Here is a 17,383-nt window from a genome sequence, read left to right as displayed (position 1 = left end):
GGCTGCACGGGGCGCGGGTACCGGCACCCGCACGGCTCCGCTCCCAAACGGCATCAAGCCCCGGGGGATGAACAAAGAGCTTCTTCCCAGGCTGTTGCAAAACCTGCTCCGCTGAACCGATGTAAAGATAAGAAAATCAGGTCACTAGTGAGGTGTGTAGTGGGGAGATAAAGCAGCTGTGGAGTCTTCCCCAAGGTCCCTAGGGAAGAAACGTGCTGGTTCCCTGCACGACACGCCGCATCCCAGGCAGAGGGGCTGGGACACACTCGGCTGTATCCTGTGACATACCCAGTGCTGCTGAGACAACCTCCATGGGAAAGTCCGTATCCTACCTGAAAAGGCCAGCAGGGCACTGGCACACCCCCTCCCCCCAAAACCCCAAGTGTTTATTTGTATAATACCCCCCAAATATTACCAGTTTAATATCATAACACTGTGGCAAAGAGGTACTCTAGAAGAAAGATTTTTACTTAAAAATACCTAAAAGCCACTGTTGTCTGGAGTGTGGTGCCCTGTGTCACCTGAAGCACAGGACTGCCACCAAGAGCCCCCCAGGGGACACCACCTGTGAACACAGACAAGCCATTCTCTGCCCACAGCTGCTCGCTGTGGATCATGATCTGGAGGAATTTGCCTCTCCCTGACCTGTCGGAGCACACGTCACAGCTGCAGCTCCCACACGAGCACGGCCGTGGGACGAGCACCTCCCGGCCTTCCCTGCGGGGCAGCCTCAGTCCACACAGTCCTGACCCCAAACATCTCCTTAAGCAATGTGCACATCTTAAAAATAAAATCCTTTATTGATAATATGAATGTTTAACATGTTTAATGCCATCAGCTATAAAAATGATTAAAGACTTCAGCTTGGTACATTTGGCTTTACAAATTTACAAGTGTTAATGAATTAATACTAGTGTCTATGTTTTGCACTTCATTATACTCCATTAGCCAGTGACAAACTCTGCAACAATGTCTGCTTAACACAGATGTGGGTTATAGAAGAAATATTTAGTTGCTTCCACACAGAAACTACATCAACAGTTAAATACTAACTCTAAATGTCTTACTGAATTAGCTGGATCTGTTTTAGTATCTTGTGCTTAGTTTCTCTCAGAAGATTGGCTACTAGCAAAAATACATTCCTCTGCACACCCCCTTCCCATGTTATGCTTCAGAAGAAACAGTACTCAGTGCATTTCCTAATAGACTTCATCATAGTATGTCTCTCTCTCTAGAGCTATTACAAAGAAAGGGGATAATACCATTTAGATTAATGTAAAAGCAAAGAAACACGTTAAAGCAGTGTATACAAAAGCCTCACTTTTGAATTGGAACTGATAACATGGGCCAAAAAATCCATCTGCCCATCTGCTCTGACCATTACTCTGATCAAGAGGAAAAAATCTGCTGTGGATACTTACAAAAGTAGTAAATGTGCTTCCAAAAGTCACTGCCATTGATCCCTCTGCTCAGCCCACGGGGTCAGGAGCTGCAGCACAGAACAGCAGAGTTGGGAAGGCTGCTCAAAGCTCTGTGGAAGGGCCTCGTTCTAACACAAGCACCTGCCGGGCTGTGCTGGGGGCAGTGGCCACAGCAGCCAGGGGCCACAGCACAGTGCCAGGTCCTGCCCACAGGCAGAACCTTTCAGACCATGTACAGCAGCACATCCTCCTGGCTGCCACAGGGACCTGTCCCCCAGCAGAGGGGATGTACGTGTCCAATTAAATACTGAAAAACGACAGAGGGGAGAGCGTCCCCGGCAGCAGGAGGCTCTGAACGCAGCGCTGCTGCAGAGGGGAAAGCTGAATGCAGACTGACACAAAGCAGCAAGTCCAGTTTCCAAATTTAGGATCAGCTCACAGAGAGCAGTGAGATAACAAACCCAGCCACGCTCCCAGCCTCTGCCCCACTCCTCTCGTGGCAGTGGCTCCAGAACACACAGCTCCCTGCAGCCAGGACCAACGTTCCTGCACAGAATCAGGTGCTTCTCCCAGCTCGGGCCCAAAGAATTTTTCACACGCATGATTCAACTCAAACTTTGGCAATTCCTCACTCAGTGGTATTTTTTTTAAATGTTAATCAACTCCCACATTTTCTCTGTATCTGGAGGAGCACCAGGAATAGATGAAGATTTCCCAATGCACTGTGTATTTAGTATGTATGTGTGAAACCCCTTACACACATGTACAGCTACACGACAGCAATGATGTGGTTCCATATTTGCAGCCAAGGAAAGCTGTCAAGATGTCACAGCTAACTCGTTGATTAAAATCCAGGTCAGCTGGACACAACTGACAGAGATGAGGAACAAAATTATTGCTTTTGCTTATAGCAAAAGATCCCATGTTGCAAAAACCTTTATTTATATGGACTAGTAATTTTTTTCAAGTAATAGTGAGATCTTTGTCAAGTAATAGCAAGATTCTTTTCTCAGAAGTTCTACACACAACAGTAGAAGAGCTTGAAAATTTGAGGTGACACACCAGAAGCCACAGTTTAGCCATTTAAAGCACATGGGTATCTCTGCAGAGTGAGTTACATGAAAGCAAAAATTACTACATGGGCAATGAATACTGAAAGAAAAGTAACCTGGGGTGTGTTACAGCTAATTTTTACCCCAAGCAGCTTAGGGGTGCTCCCTCCCATGGGCAGGAGCTCTGTCCTCCCAGACAGAGGGTGGCTGGCTGCGTCTACCTGGCGGTCACTGGACAGAATCTGTGGCACACTTGCTAACTCATTTTAGCAAATGGAGAGAATTAAAAAGAAAACCAGTGTTGGTTTCAGCATTCAGGACTCACGGAAGGATTTGCTCTGCGGGTAGGTGGTCCCCCTGCTCACCTCGTTCAGAGAATCACATTCATATTGCAGGCTTAGTTCAGGCACTTTTTATACAATGTTCATCTGGAGTAAAAAGTCTGCAAAAGTTATTTCTGCATAATTTAAAAGTAGCATTTCAGTCCCATTAGAGTTTGATAGTTAGGTCCCACCATGTGATTATGGTTCTTGTTATCTCTAATGATTTGACTGCTGCCATGAGACATTTTTGAGGCTACTGTATAGCTGTAGTTAAGGTTTCTTCATAAACAAAAATATTTTCCTACCTATTAAAAAGGAAAAAAATATACTAAATGCTTTATACAGACAGAATCTGCTACTATGGAAATAAATAACATGGAGTGGAAAAACAGTGTCTTAGCTCTAGGATGCTAAGCCGTGGAATGTCACAGTCACATTTTCTGGAGACTAGCTGCTGGTTGGCAGGAGGATCTCCAGGTCTTTACCGTTTGACACTACAGCAGTGTTAGAGCAGCTACTTGCCACGTCCATGGGGGCACCCAGAGAGGATCCCTGGGCAGAGGTTTTGGGGAGCGGAGTAGAAGCAGCAGGTGACTGAGCGAGGCCGGGTTTCTTTGGAGGAATGGGTGGAGGGTTCCCTCTTTCTGCTCTAGGAATGGTTGGTGACTTAATTCCAGGAGACAATGGGCTTAGTGGACTGGAAACCTTGCCAGGGCTTGGAGAATGACCAGACTCGCCCTTGGGGCTCACAGCATTTGCCAGGTTTCGATAGTCCGTGCCAAAAGGAGAGCTGTTAGGGGAGACAGGCTTAATAGGTCCCTGCTGGCTGGTAAATCTGGAGAGGACCTGAGTGACCGTGTTGCGGGCCAGCTGCTTGGCAGCAGAGTTATCTGCCAGAGTAGGAGACAAATCCCGTGAGGGTGGGCTCTGCGGGCCACCGGCCTGGTGGTCCTGCTCAGCTTGGGCCTGAAACTTGTGCCGAGCCGCATGGAAGCGCTGGTTGATGCCCACCTGGTAGGAGGACTGGTAACCAGGGCTGCTCGCCGAAGCTCCCACCAAGCGTTTGGTCAGAACTGGTGAGGAGCAGGGAGAAGGTGTCAGAGAGGAGGCAGCTGTGCTGCTGGGAGACAGGGAGACCCCGCTAGAAGGGAGCTGGGACATCAGATGCACCGGTGACTCTGTTCTTACTGGAGAACTTCCGTTCTCAGTTGTGGTTTCTGAGGCAGCACCAGCAGATCTCTCCTTTTGGAGCTGGCCCTCAGCTGCGCTCGCCTGCAGGTCACCGCCCGCCTGCGCCTCGCCGCAGTGCCCGTTGGACTTCACATGGGCATGAGCTGCTGGAGCAGGGCTGGGGAACACGGGGGGGGCAGCCTTGCTCACACTGCCAGGATTTGCTCGGTCTGCCTGCAGACACTCTGTCTGGCAAGACACAGACTTCACTGTAGGACTGTCAGTTGCAACACCTCTGGACATCACCGAGGGGCTTGGCTGCAAAGGCTCGGAAGGACCGCGCTCCTGGCAAGAAGCCTCCAGCTCTTTCAGGGCTTTCTTCAGACATTCCACCTCTTCTTTGAGTGCTTTTGTTCGGTTTTCTTCTCTGTTCAGCTTGGCTTTCAGCTGTTCTCTTTCAATGTCAAACTCCGAGAGCTGCTTTTCTACTTGTGCTTCCATCTGTAAACCCCGCTTCCTCTTGGACGCCAGCTCCTCTTCCAGTTTACTCACCTTACTCTTCTCTTTTTCCAGTTTCAAGCTCAATTCTGCTGTCTTCTGCCCCTCTTCAGCTGCTTTGGCAGTGGCTTTCTTACACTCCACTACAAGCATGGAAGACAGTTGCTTGTGGCGTGCCCTCTCCTCCTCCAACTGGCTTGACAGCCTCTTCTGTTCTTTTTCAAACTTTTTCACCTGGGATTTTTCAAACTCCAGCTGGAAAGTAAGAGTAAAAAAAAAAAAAAAAAGACTAAGGGAACCACAAAACCTCCTGAAAGTAAATGAAGTATAATGCCCCAAAAGGGAATGGGGTTAAATTCACGTATCTTGGAGAAATTCCCTGGTAAATGATGGCAATAGCTAAGTTCTTGCCCTTGCTGTCTGCAAAAGTCTTGCACGACTCAGGCTGCATGTATTAAGAATTATTACTTACTAGTAGTTTTATCATGTATGAAATTCAATTGACCTTTAGTGAGATATACACCCAGTCTGCCATGTGCTGATGGAACAAGCCATCAGCAGCACAGCTCCTTCTGCCTCATTTGCCACTTTGTCAGTTTGCCTTTGAAAGGCATTTAGACTTTAAAATGCTGATGTGTTATGTGTGCTTAATAAAGTCCACGGCGCCTGAGTAACAGAAAACAGTAGCTTAAGTATTATTGTATATGAATAACCCCCCCCAGGACAGCTTTCATCACTTCTTCTGAATTTTGAGTACCAGAGAGCCCTATCATTTGTAAGGGCAGCTCTGCTCTTGACAGCTTCTCAGATTTCAGGCTGAAATAGGACTTAAAAGCATTTAATTGCCTACTAACAAGCAACAGAGCTTTCATCCCTGCTCAGCTACCAAAACACCCTGAAAAAATTAAGGTTGTTTTTCATATCAAACTGATAGAAGCTGGGAGTGTCCTACAGAGGAGGGAGGTTCCTACTACTCTTTCAAGATGAAGGTGCAATTAGATCTCTGCTGAGTTCACCACCCAGCAGCCCGGGGTGTCTGTGGCTGGGGTAACGCCCAGCTCCCAAAGCTACCTGCTGGGTGAGCCGCTCCCGCTCCTTCTCCAGCATGTAGGTGACATCGTCCCCCTCGGCCGTGTCCTGGGCGTGCCGCTGCCTCTCCTCCTCCAGGTCCAGAATCACCTGCCAGACAAACACGGTGCCTTTGATGCCCTGGCACACTTACAAGCAGGCAGGGATCACACCTTTGCACACTGTCCAAAGCCAAATGTCACGGGAGAGCAGCCCCTGCAGCCTCGGACATCTGAATTCAACTCAAAAGTCACAGAAAAGCAGATTTTTGGACAAGTTATGATACTATGTTATTATTTGGTATGACTGCATCAGTTTGTGAAGAAAGGTAGGGAAACCTCACGCTGGATGCATCTTCATCTTATCACCAAAACCCTAAATTGCTTGCTTTTCCTCCAGACTGCAGGAGAGCCGTGAGAAGTTTGTGTTATCCACCCGTGGTTGTAGGGTGCCCTCCTCAGTGTCCTGGCAGGACCAGGAACATCAGCCCCAGCAGGAGCAGAGCACTGCCCCAGAGATGGGGCACGAGCAGCTACCACTGCATGGTCCTCACTATGCTCTCAGTGGTGATTTGCAAACAGGCTTCTCCCCAGTTCCTTACAGGGGATTTGAGGACTGCAGTGCAAAGTTTATTTTAAAGAACATTAATTTGTTCTTCCACTTAAGAACAAGATGAGCTCTTGAAATGAAACTGCTTGCCATAAGGACCCAGTGAAGGGGCTCCTTCAGCTTTAACGCTGAATTACATGAATAATTGAAATTCTATTAACTCAACAAGAAAGCCAGAATACAAACTTCAAGAGACTCTGCCATATCTCACCACTGTGACTCTAGGCTCCCCAACACATGCTCACTAAGAATTTAGCAACTCCTCAATCTTCCTGAAACCTAAGCTTCCAAACAATGCTTAAATATCTTTAAGTACACATGGAATCTTTTTACAGAAGGAGACAGGAACAATAGAATGAGAAGGGAAAAAAAAACCCCTGAATTTAATAGTGTGAATTAACTAGACAGCTGAAAAGTGAAGGACTCAGCCTTGCTGTTACTTCCACTGACTTAGAGGACAAACCAAAAGCTTACGATACCTCCAGCTGCCCATCCATTTAAGGCATTTAAGTGTTTTTGTTGAAGTTAAATTGTTGTCAAAATGCAACTATTAATTTCTGCACATCTTATTTGAAGCAAAACCCACCTTCCTGTGCCTGCTTTCTGCAGCAGCTAGCTGGGATAACATTCTTTCTTGCATATTCTTGCAATGTTTCATCACCACTTTCAAAATAGACAAGGGATTGGAGCATACTGGTTGCTTTTCACCATGGTTTCCTTCTTTTAGAGTTTCAAAATCTCTCTGCAAAGCCATTAATGGATCACTAATGTTGTACTTCCCATAGCGTTCTTCAATGAACGTGTCTCTGTGTTGGGCCTGCAATACAAAAACAAATTTGCATTTCAATATATTTAAAATAGAAAGGTAAAGAAGAAAGTCATTGGTGTTAATATTCCTCTTCTCCAGTTTTCCACTTAGAGATAAAGATAACTTAACAGTCTGATTCATAAGCTGGCACCTGCTGTAAGAATAAGAGTATTTGGACAGGAAAAACCCTAAGTGTGTCATGTTAAAGGTCCCTGGTTAACAGGCAAGAGAGAGAAAGGAATTCCTAAGACAAACCAGTTGAGAGACATACCTGCTGCACACCCACGCCACTTGTGTGACCTCCAAAGCCCAGCTGGACCTGCCACTTCTGCCCAGGCCAATAAGAAGGGGACAAACACCACATGCTCCACATCTTACTGTAATGTCAGACTCTGATCACATAAGTTAAGGCTACGAAAAGTTAGGTGTACAGTGAGGCCAATTATCCTTCTACCATCAGAAGAGATTTTTTAACTGTTGACATTTAAGGTGTCAGCTAGGCTCCAAGCTAATAAAAACACTCATTAATACATTTAAAATGGGCAAAAGTTGATAGTCCCCCACGAGTAAAGCAAATAAAATCTGGACAGATCAAATACCTGCGAGCGAGCCCAGGTCTCACAGGCTGACTGAGCACTGCCCAGCTGGGGGGATGCCCCCATGCCCCAGACTGCTCCTAGAGCCACCCACTCCCCAGCTGGGACACTCCACTCTTGGAAAAAAAAACCTGCAAAACCCACTCGCACTTGCAAGCTGAACAGGAGCAAACACTGACTATCCACAGGCAGGCTGAGACCAGCCCGTGCTCCATTAACATCCCATCCAGCCCACAGACATCCTCGTGCCACAGGCACCTGTGCCCAGGGCCCACATTCCACAGCAGTGTGAAAGGGAGGAAGGTAAATATCACTTCTTGCTCCATTAATCATTTACTGCTTGCTGTTTTGGTGGGAGGGCAGTTGTGTGGTTGTCTTGACTGTGTCACCGTCAAAGAATTTCATGTTGAGCAATTAAAGAGTTTTATTCTCGTAACAGCCTATAAATCTGTAAATTGTTACTAAAATCCTTGATGTTCTCATCCAGACTAAACAAAGTTTAGTTTCTCATGAAGCAAGATAGGAGTGATTAGGTTTCTTTTGGTGATGTGTAAGAATTTAGGAGATACTGTACAAGGCATTACATGGACAGGGTTTAGAATCAGCCACTCCAGCTGGAAATCTGTTTGCTAGGATACCAGTGGCCTCATCCTACTGAATGACTGCTGTGAAGTTCTAAAAATAAAAGAGCATTTCATAAGCACACAGATATTAAAATATTATCTACTTGTTTACCACCATGACAAGGAACCACATGAAAACAGACATCCATGCAACCAAAGATGTAAGAGGGAAAACAGACCTAGATTCAAAAGAGCCCTCAGAGCTGACCCCTCCTGGCTCCAGGAAATTTAATTATCAGTTACAAGGGGCATGGTCACGGGCTAAATATTGTGCATCTGTGGAGACCTGTGCTGGTGTTTCCCCCAGCACGCAGCACCGAGGGCACGGCCCCGTGCAGGGCAGAGCTGGGGCACCCTGCCCAGGAAGAACTCCTTCAGAGCCCAGCTCAGCCTGGCTCCTCTGGATTCACTGTAGCCATGGCAACCAGGCCCTACCAGACAATTCACACTTTTGCTTTTCTAGAGCACAGAAATGACTGTGCACTGTTCTGCACGGGCATGTTCTCAGTGAGGCCACACAGCCACGGCCTTTCCTCTGCCCGTCACCTCTCCCTGGAATGCAACTGCCTGGTACCTTTAACCACACTCCTCCCCCCCAGGGTGCCACCACCTTTAGAGCAGAGCATGCGTGGCCCGCAGAGGGGGGTCCTGACCCAGCTGCACTCCTGCTGCCAGCACACACACAGGGTGTTCCTGCCCAGGAACGCTGCCTGTGGCTCTGCCCCCCCAGCCGGGCACCCGCAGGAACTGAACCTCCCCAAAGCCAACACAGGAGCTTTTCAGGGCTGGCGAAGGCTGCCAGCCCCAGCCCCACAAAGCCCCAGCTCTGCTGACGCTGTGAATGGGCACCGAGCTGTCGCAGGCTGGGACACAAGCTCCTGCTCTGAGCAGAGTGAGGCTGTGCCAGCCCCAGAACCTGCCACCAGACAACGGCCACCCAGCGCCGGCAAACGGCCACCGCGTCTGATGGGGAACGTCCTGCGGGGGGAAGGACCACGTCTGGCTCAGTCAGAGGCCAGCATTAACTGGAGCAGCTGTTTTCTGATGCCCCAGTAAACTGTACAGCAAATGCACACCCCTCCTGCTGCAGGAGCTGCAGGGTGCTCCAGACACCGCCCCACGCTGGGGGCAGGCCCTGAAACAGAAGCACCAAGGGCTGTAGCCGAGCTCTGTGGGTCAGAGGACGGATGGACAGGCAATAAAGCTTTGCTTTGCTCACACAGCTGATGAGATTTGCTGGTCCTGCCTATATTCTAAAATGCAACCATGTCATTAGCACCAAAAAACATAAATCAGTCTCTGCTCTCAAAGGGAGAGGCGTATGCATTACCTTGACAAGAGGCATAAAACAACTGAAACACAACATTGTTTTCATATCTCCTCCATGACCAAACCCAACTAGGAACATTTCTCCTACAATACTAGTTTGTTTACTGCAAGGGTTGCAATCCAACTCCAAGCACCAAGGAACAGCTCACAAACACCCCTCCCTCTTTATCAGCAATATCCACCAGGAACGGTGGACCCCTTTGATCAGACCTAAAGATATTGTTCTAACTGTACAGAAAAAAAAAAAGAGGAAGGAAAAGATCAGCCCTGGAAATGGGAGGGTGGCCCTGGATAATGAACTGCCCCTTGTTTAATGAATCACAGGAAAAACCACAGGCTCTTTTTTTTTTTAGTGGCAGGAATCTTCACTTATTCTGAAGAATTTACAAAAATGACTCAACCAAACCTTGCTTTAAGTGTGTAAGGAATTTCTAAGTGATTCAGGCATTAAAAAATCTGTAAATACAAATTGGGCTATGTGTCCAGCTGGCCTAACTGCTTTGACAGATGAGCTGCTCTTCCTCTGAACTTGGCCCACGCTGGTGCTGGTCACTCCGAGAAGCCCCGTGAAGGGGCACCAGGGCTTTAGCAGTGTAGGCAAGCGTGGGGACATCAGAAAGGTTTACTTCTGGCAAGTTCTTAATAATAAAAGCTTATTAAGGTCACACCCACTACTTACAACCTCTAATTTTTTTCAGTACTGAAGGTGTGACAAAAGCCATGTTGTTCTTTGCTCTGCTCCTCGCAGCACTGGGCTCTGCACTCGGCTGGGTTTATTTCCTGTCTGGGAAAGAACAAGAAGTTCTTCCTTGCTACTATGAGCAATTAAGTATTTTCCTGAACTTGCATGACAAACAGATGAGACTATCATAACATTAATAGCATTCTAAAGTCCAGCTATTCTTCTTCAGTAGCCAGCAGAGCATAAACATTTAATTAAAGTTGTCTAGACGAGGAAAAGTCTTAAACAAGGCATCCCACACTGACCACATCTCCTTCAGAAAAGCAAACCCGGTGCCTTGGCAGCTGGGCCACCAGGCACCTGGAAACACAAAGGTAGATTTTTCAGGGTGCTGCTGGTGACACCTCTGTGCCATGGGTCCCTCTGTCACCAGAATAATCGTAACAGCTCTTCTAAAATTAATCAACACAGGTTATTTGTACAGGTACTGAACTGGCACATACACTGGTGACTTCTCCACAGCCTGTGCTCCTCACAGAGGCAACTCTTAGTTCAGCTTCCACTGTTGCTGCAGGTCTCGTACCAACACCTCCAGCAGTTTTGATTTTTGTCCTGTCTGAACTGGAATTCAGTCTTAGATACAGTTTTTGTTCAACTTTCAAAACAAGCAACTTAATGAGGAAGGAGAAAATTTCTATTAGTGATCTCAAAGCAGAAAAGACAACTTGGATCTCGGATCCCAGTATCAGCCTATTAAAACATAAATCCATGGGAAATCAAGCTTTAATAATATGGAAATAAGTTTACAAAAAGCATTCTTGGCTTCAGAATAGAAAATTTAACCGGGAAAACTTGAGATGACATTCCAACAACATCAACTGTGCTTTGAAAGAAGATGCAATATTCTGCACTTAGAAGATCTTCTAATTTAGTAGCTCCACCTGTATCCTCTCAACATGCAGACTTATGAATTTCCTAGCAAAACATTCAAATCCCAAAGGCAACTAAATGGCCTGTGTGGCAATTTTGAGACTATCAAATTGCTGTCCCCCAACAGGAAAAAAAGATAACACTCAAGCTTGGGCTGCTCTTAGAAAAAGGAAGCATGGTAACTACTCTTAAAAATAAATCTCCTGACGACAGCAGGCGGAGGCCCGGGCAGAGGGAGCTCTGTGCTCCAGCCAGGCAACTGGCCACTGCTAGCCCCTGGAAAGGGATAATTCCCATTTTATGGAGCAGAAGCATCTGACACAACTGAAGAGATTTGTCCTGTGCAGGCAGGCAAAGCAAAGGCTTCACTTTGCTGGGGAAAAGCTACTGTTTCCTCTTGGGATTTCTAGACTGGTTTGGGATGAATGTTTACTGCAACCTATTTGTGTAATTTATTTTTTTTTTTAATAAAAGATTTCCTCTTACTGAAACCTTGTTTATGTCACAGCATTGTCTCTGTCTTGCTTTACTAGAACATCAAACAGGGAATTTCCAAGACTTGTTTCAAGTGGTTTTTTGGACACAAAGTGGTGTATTGCTCTTGCCTGTAATTTTAGAGTTTAGGTTTTAACCCTTGGCACAACACAAACACAATTAACTGCAGCTACTGCATATGCAGCTCTCCAGTCATAATTTGCACAGAAGTTCCTCCTTTACATTGCAGAGAGTTGTATAATCTTTAAATAGCTTCTTACTGCCTTGGACTTCCTTATTAGCTTCCCTCCCCAGAGACAGATATTGGGAATAAAGAGAAGCTGAGGTCACAGCAATCACTGACAAAAGGAAGGGAAATGGGGGTGGGGATCACTTGCTTTGCACAGAAATAAATGTCAAAATGCTGGAGTGGGATTGTGAGTCTTACTTCAGCTCCAGCTCTGAAGCAAAGCCTCGCAGAGAGCCACACAGCAGAAACTGAATTGCTCAGATACACTATCTGTCTTAATTGCCATCATTATATCAAGTGAACAAACCAGCTAAACAAGAGCTACACAGATTTGCCCACATAAGACCTGTTATCAGCTTTGAAAAACATCAGGAATTCTCTTAGGGAATGTCAAGCAGCACAAAACTTCAAATTCTTTCCCTGGGAACTTTTGTTCTGTAGTGCAGATGGTACAAATCCCAGCATGGGCCTGGCTGTGCACAGCTCCCAGCACTCTTGGGGCAGTGGCCTGGACCAGGCTCATGAACTGCACTCCAGCCACCAGCAGAACAGGGAGCCTGACGACACCCGGGCGGCTGGAGTCCAGAGCTGGAGCCATTCCCACACCTCTCTGCTCCTTGTCCAGCACCTACCGGGGTACTGGGAAGGTGCAGAGCTGCTCCAAGCAAGAAACAAACAAAACCATCCTGATTCTAAAAACTCTTCCCCAAACTTGCAAGAAAGGCTGTGAGAGAAGCCTGCATTCCAGCAGAACAGCACCCATGGGAGCACTGTGAGATCCGAGATGCTTCACAAGTGATGCAAAAGCCCATTTTGCCCCATCTGGGAAAGATTTACTAGCATCTGCTGTCAGCTTTTAGATTACTGAACCTTTTTATTTCAACAAGAGGTAGACTTCGTTTTTGAAACTGCACTGTAAACTTAATTTCTAAACCCACTGACAGATGAACACTTAATTCTGCAGTGCATTAATACTGCTTTATAGAGTGAATCACTGAATTCAGAAGCAGAGCAATGAATACCAGCTCCCAGTCATTAGCACAAAATAGATAGCTTCTATTCCACTGTAAACTGCCTAAGGCCTTATTAACATAAAAGAATAAGCCAGAAAGCTGTTTCCTGTTTTCTAAAAGTAAACAGCACTTCATTTCTAACGTATGGAAAGTTCTTGTTCAAAGAAGGGAGGCAGGAACAAAGTGCTCTACCATGGTGAGAGGCTCACTGAAATCCAGGATTGTTTCCAGTCACGGTGTGCTATTTTAGAAGGGGAACCTGTGGGTCACACATGCAATCCTTCCTGCGTGGCATTAAGGACAGAGGATCCAGCCCTCACTATTATGCAACTCTCTGACAGCAGCTGGGGTTTTTGATAGTTTAAGTAAGATTATAACCACAGGAAAAGGAGCACAATAAGAACTGAGACTTACAGTCTGTTCTGGGAACACTGAGATTTATGTAGTGGACAGGAAGGTACTTTCAGGAAAAAAAAAAGTTTTTTCAAAGAGGTTTTAAAATAGAGGAAGCAAGCTGAAGCACTGGAAAAGAATATTCTGAATACATTGAATTTGTTCACTTAACCCTTTATACCAGTATCTCGTTTGAATCAAACTGCAATGTTACTTTGAGGTGGCTGTCAAAAATCCAGACCAGGTCCACTGCAAGTGCACAGGGAGAGATGATGGTGATGGTCCCCACCACAAACACCCACCACTGGATTCACAACAATACAAGGGAAAAAAAAAAAATCAAACCACAGAAAAAAACAGTGAAGGAGAGAAGTCAGCAAGGGCAAGTTGGAACACGCCAGAGGCACCCATTGGAGGTGACCCACCTACTGCTCTGTAGAAGATGAATCTGAGCTCCAGACAAACAGACCTCAGGAGCTGAACCTCTCATCCCAGCAGCAGAGGTTGGGTGCTGCCCCCAGGCAGGGTGCAAAGAGACACCCAGGGAGCACCAAGGATGGAAAGGTGAAGATTTGGGGAGGGGAAAAGGAGGGGGGAAAGTGAAGGAGCAAATGCTGCAAGTGGTCTCTGGAAAGCCAGGCTCAGCAGCTTGACTGACACAGTGGGCAAGGGCCAGTGCCAGGCAACAAGTAGCCTGATACCATGACAGAGAAGAAAACTGTTTTAGGCTTTGTCTTCTGCACACATGGATTCCCTCTGCTAAATGCCAGATGCTAAATGTTTTTTTTTTTTTTCCTAAGTGTGCAGGAATGTCAATTATTCCAGACTGTACTATATTAAAATCACAAGGTTACAAATCAAGGTGTTCTTTCTCAGCAAGTGCTCCCTCTTTCCTATAATGTACCAAAGGATCTGCCTCAAACATTCGTCGAGTTCAGAAGCACTTAAATCTGAATTAGAAGTCAAATTAGCCTACAAGAGGAAGTGCAGTTTTCTTACTAAATGGCCAATAACTAGGTAGATAAACCCCTGATTTTTAATCACTGACATCTATGTGTCTAACAACTGCTGGAGACAAACTGCTTGAGGTCAATCCTCTATCCAAGTTCAGTCTCTTTCCAACATACACGTGCACTTCATTTAAAAATATCACTCCTCTGTTTAAAGCTGGATGCAGGGGCAGAAGATGCTGTTCCTAACATGCAAGGAACAGATCCAGCTGAGTCCACAAGTCCTCTGTGCACAGACAACCACCATGGGCACCAGCCCTGGAGGTCTGAGCCCCTCTCAGCACACCTTACAGCTCAGTTTGTCTGTCCTGGGCAAACCAAACTAAACTGAGTTCCAATCTTTAATTCAGGCTTTTTCTTCAGGGTAGCATTTTTATATGTAGCAAACTGTGAGTAAAGAGATTAGCAAGGTGAGTTTTCCTTTAATTACAGTAACACACAATAAAACCATTTGGGCCTGTGAAGCAGGGTAAAGCTGTTACCACAGTTACCATCAGTAAACAAAAGAAAAGCAGAGTAAGGCCAGAATTTGTCTAAACTGTGTATTACAAATAAATGGACAGAGGAAAGCTGAGGGTTTTCTGCCTCTGAAGCTCTGCCTGGCCATTGGATTCAGTAGTTACATGACTCTTTTCCTCCCACACACGGGAAGGTGGCACAGCCTCTGCCAGCAGTGGAGCCTGTGGCACCCGGCGGGCACAGGCCCTGGGGGGGAGGTCGGGCTGCAGGCAGCCAGTGCCAGTGTGGACTCAGCTTGTACTGCCTGTTCCTACCACCTCAGCTTTCCTCACAGCCTCACAACGGAACACTACAGCCTGTCCCTTGGAGAAGGGCAAACCAGCACTAACTTTTGATGAGCTTGGTATTTTATACGACGTAATTACCAAGTGTAGGTTACGATTTCACTTAATTTCTTTTCAGTTATGAGCACTTGACAAATTATGTCAAAGGGTATTCTAACTATATTCATCTCCTCATGCAAGAGGGAACTGCAGGTTAAATTTCAACAGAAAAGCAGATTACTTTATGCTGTTGGAAGGTACCGGATGAAAAGCTGTTGGAATGGAGCTGCTGCACGCCCTCCCCTCGGTCTCTCTGTGCTCCATTAGATGCATTTCACGCTTCAGTATTAAAATGATGCTTGTTTTGGTAACACATTCTGACCACACAGAACGAGAAGACTGATCCCAGGACAGCTGAGCTATTTGCAAGTCTGTTCCAAGAAGAGCCAACTCTTCCACTTGATCAATAGTCTTGAATAACAATATTCCTCCAAAATAAAATTATTGCCTAACCACCAAACCAATTAGCAGTAAACACATAAGCATCCAGACTGCTTTGGAGGAGGATCTCTCTCTGGCCCTCCAAAAGTGTTGGTATTTGGAATGAAGCTAGAGAAGCTTTTACTGGAAAACCAAGTCCCTGCAGCTCTCAGGCCTGCAAGCTGCCATTCCACTTCTGAAACAGCCAAAAGTTTAAACATTATGAGCACTGACAGGTCAGCTTGAAAAAGCCTTCAGTATTCAACCCTGTCACAGCTCATTTCTTCAGAAACTGACCCCTTCCATAATTTATACCACTGTTTTTTTTCCACCTTACTGAGGCTGAATGCCAACCAGGCATCCTTCAACAAGCACCAGTACTACACGTGGATTACACGTTCTTTAAATATTTTCTAGGCTCAACATTAGCACACCAAGCTGGCCACAGAGCACTCAGCCCACACCACCTGAACAGGGGAAGCAGAAGCATGGAGCTCACACCACCTCCACTGACATCACCCAGCCAGTCTTCCTGCAGCACGAGCTACCCCTGGTCCTGCTGCTCCAGCACCAGCTTCTGCCTCACCCCATCACAAGTGCTCACAGAACCACCACGTCGCTGCTCCAACATGGGTTCAAACCAACTTTCTGGAAGGGTCAGTTTTAGCTGGTATCTACCTCACTGGAAGGTTCTGCTCATCCTTGTGCCAGCAAAGGGGAAGGACACGGAGCTGAGCACGCAGCTCTGCTGCTCTCGGTCGCTGTGCCAGCTGGTACTGGCTTAGCACAGTACAGAGCCACAGAGGATGTTTTCAACGTGACATTACTCTCACTAGCAGACTGATCAGTGATCCCTCCTGGCGAGAAGAGGTCCTGCTTTAGGAAGCTCTTCTTACTAAAGGAGAACAAAACTAACAAAGCGAGTCCAACAGACCTTCAACACTTTCCCCAACAGCAGAAATACTTGGTTCTTTATCAGGAAGGATGGAAGCACACACAAAATGCTACTTCAACACTGAAATGCTTCTTGCAGCCAGCTGTCAATAATGAATTCCAAGACTTAAGATGATATACACCATTTATTATCTAACACTGCTGATACTCAGATGGGATTCTGACCCAGTAGTAAATCTTTGCCTCTAAACTTCATCTTGCATACAAGTGCTTTGCAGAACCTACAGTAGTACTGTTGTCAATTTGTTTCTTATCATGGTACTTACAACATACCTTTAAGGCTTCTATGACAAGATCTCTTGCTTCTAACTCTCCCTCAAGAATGCTGAACAGCGTCAGTAGTTCTGGTTTGCTGAGTTTTTCCAGATTCATCCTGAAAACCTGGAAAAAAAAATGGAGCATGGTTTACTAGGTATTTCTTTGTACATTATGATGAGTTTGCTAAACTCTGACATATAATCTCCATTTAATTTCAGCTTCCAGTGTTTTGGACTGCAAATAGCCCTGGGGAGACAGGAGATGATACACAAGGGGAACATTTTCTCTTCCACCTCCAAGACCATTTGTAGAAGATGCATTTTTCAGCTTTTCCCAAGGGGCCAGGGGCAGATGCACACCCAGATGGTGCCGGCAGAACGCACAGGCTAACGGGACAGTATCACACTCACCAAGAAGTAGCCAAAGTTTACAGAAGGAAAAAGCGGATATCGAAAAGTCATCCTACTGTAAATTACACATCTGGATCACACAGCTGCAAACCTCACTGCAAGGAGGCTGACGAGCTGGGAGGAACACAGCCCAAACCCAACGGCGAGCACCCCGTGCTCAGACGCGTTTCCCAGGAACGCCGTCGTGTGCTGCTGATGGAACAGGCCCAAACCACTTCACAAAAATCAATGCCACAGAAAACACACGTTC

The 17,383-nt window shown here is 46.3% G+C and overlaps 1 protein-coding gene across 1 annotated transcript; it reads right to left on the bottom strand.

Moving 5' to 3' along the window:
* Positions 1-2,870: 2,870 nt before the first annotated feature.
* Positions 2,871-16,843, bottom strand: CTTNBP2NL (CTTNBP2 N-terminal like). Its single transcript, XM_008948037.1, has 4 exons — positions 16,739-16,843; positions 6,728-6,958; positions 5,536-5,643; positions 2,871-4,719 (listed from the first exon to the last, which is right to left on the bottom strand). The coding sequence occupies exons 1-4, from the start codon at positions 16,835-16,837 to the stop codon at positions 3,244-3,246; spliced, it is 1,914 nt and encodes a 637-aa protein (XP_008946285.1). The 5' UTR covers positions 16,838-16,843; the 3' UTR covers positions 2,871-3,243.
* Between the last annotated feature and the right edge of the window lie 540 nt (positions 16,844-17,383).

This window comes from Merops nubicus, unplaced genomic scaffold (assembly GCF_000691845.1).
Source record: "Merops nubicus isolate BGI_N331 unplaced genomic scaffold, ASM69184v1 scaffold43510, whole genome shotgun sequence".
Classification (NCBI taxonomy): domain Eukaryota; kingdom Metazoa; phylum Chordata; class Aves; order Coraciiformes; family Meropidae; genus Merops; species Merops nubicus.
The sequence above is the reverse complement of the archived record's forward strand: the minus strand, read 5'-3'. Positions and strand labels throughout refer to the sequence as shown.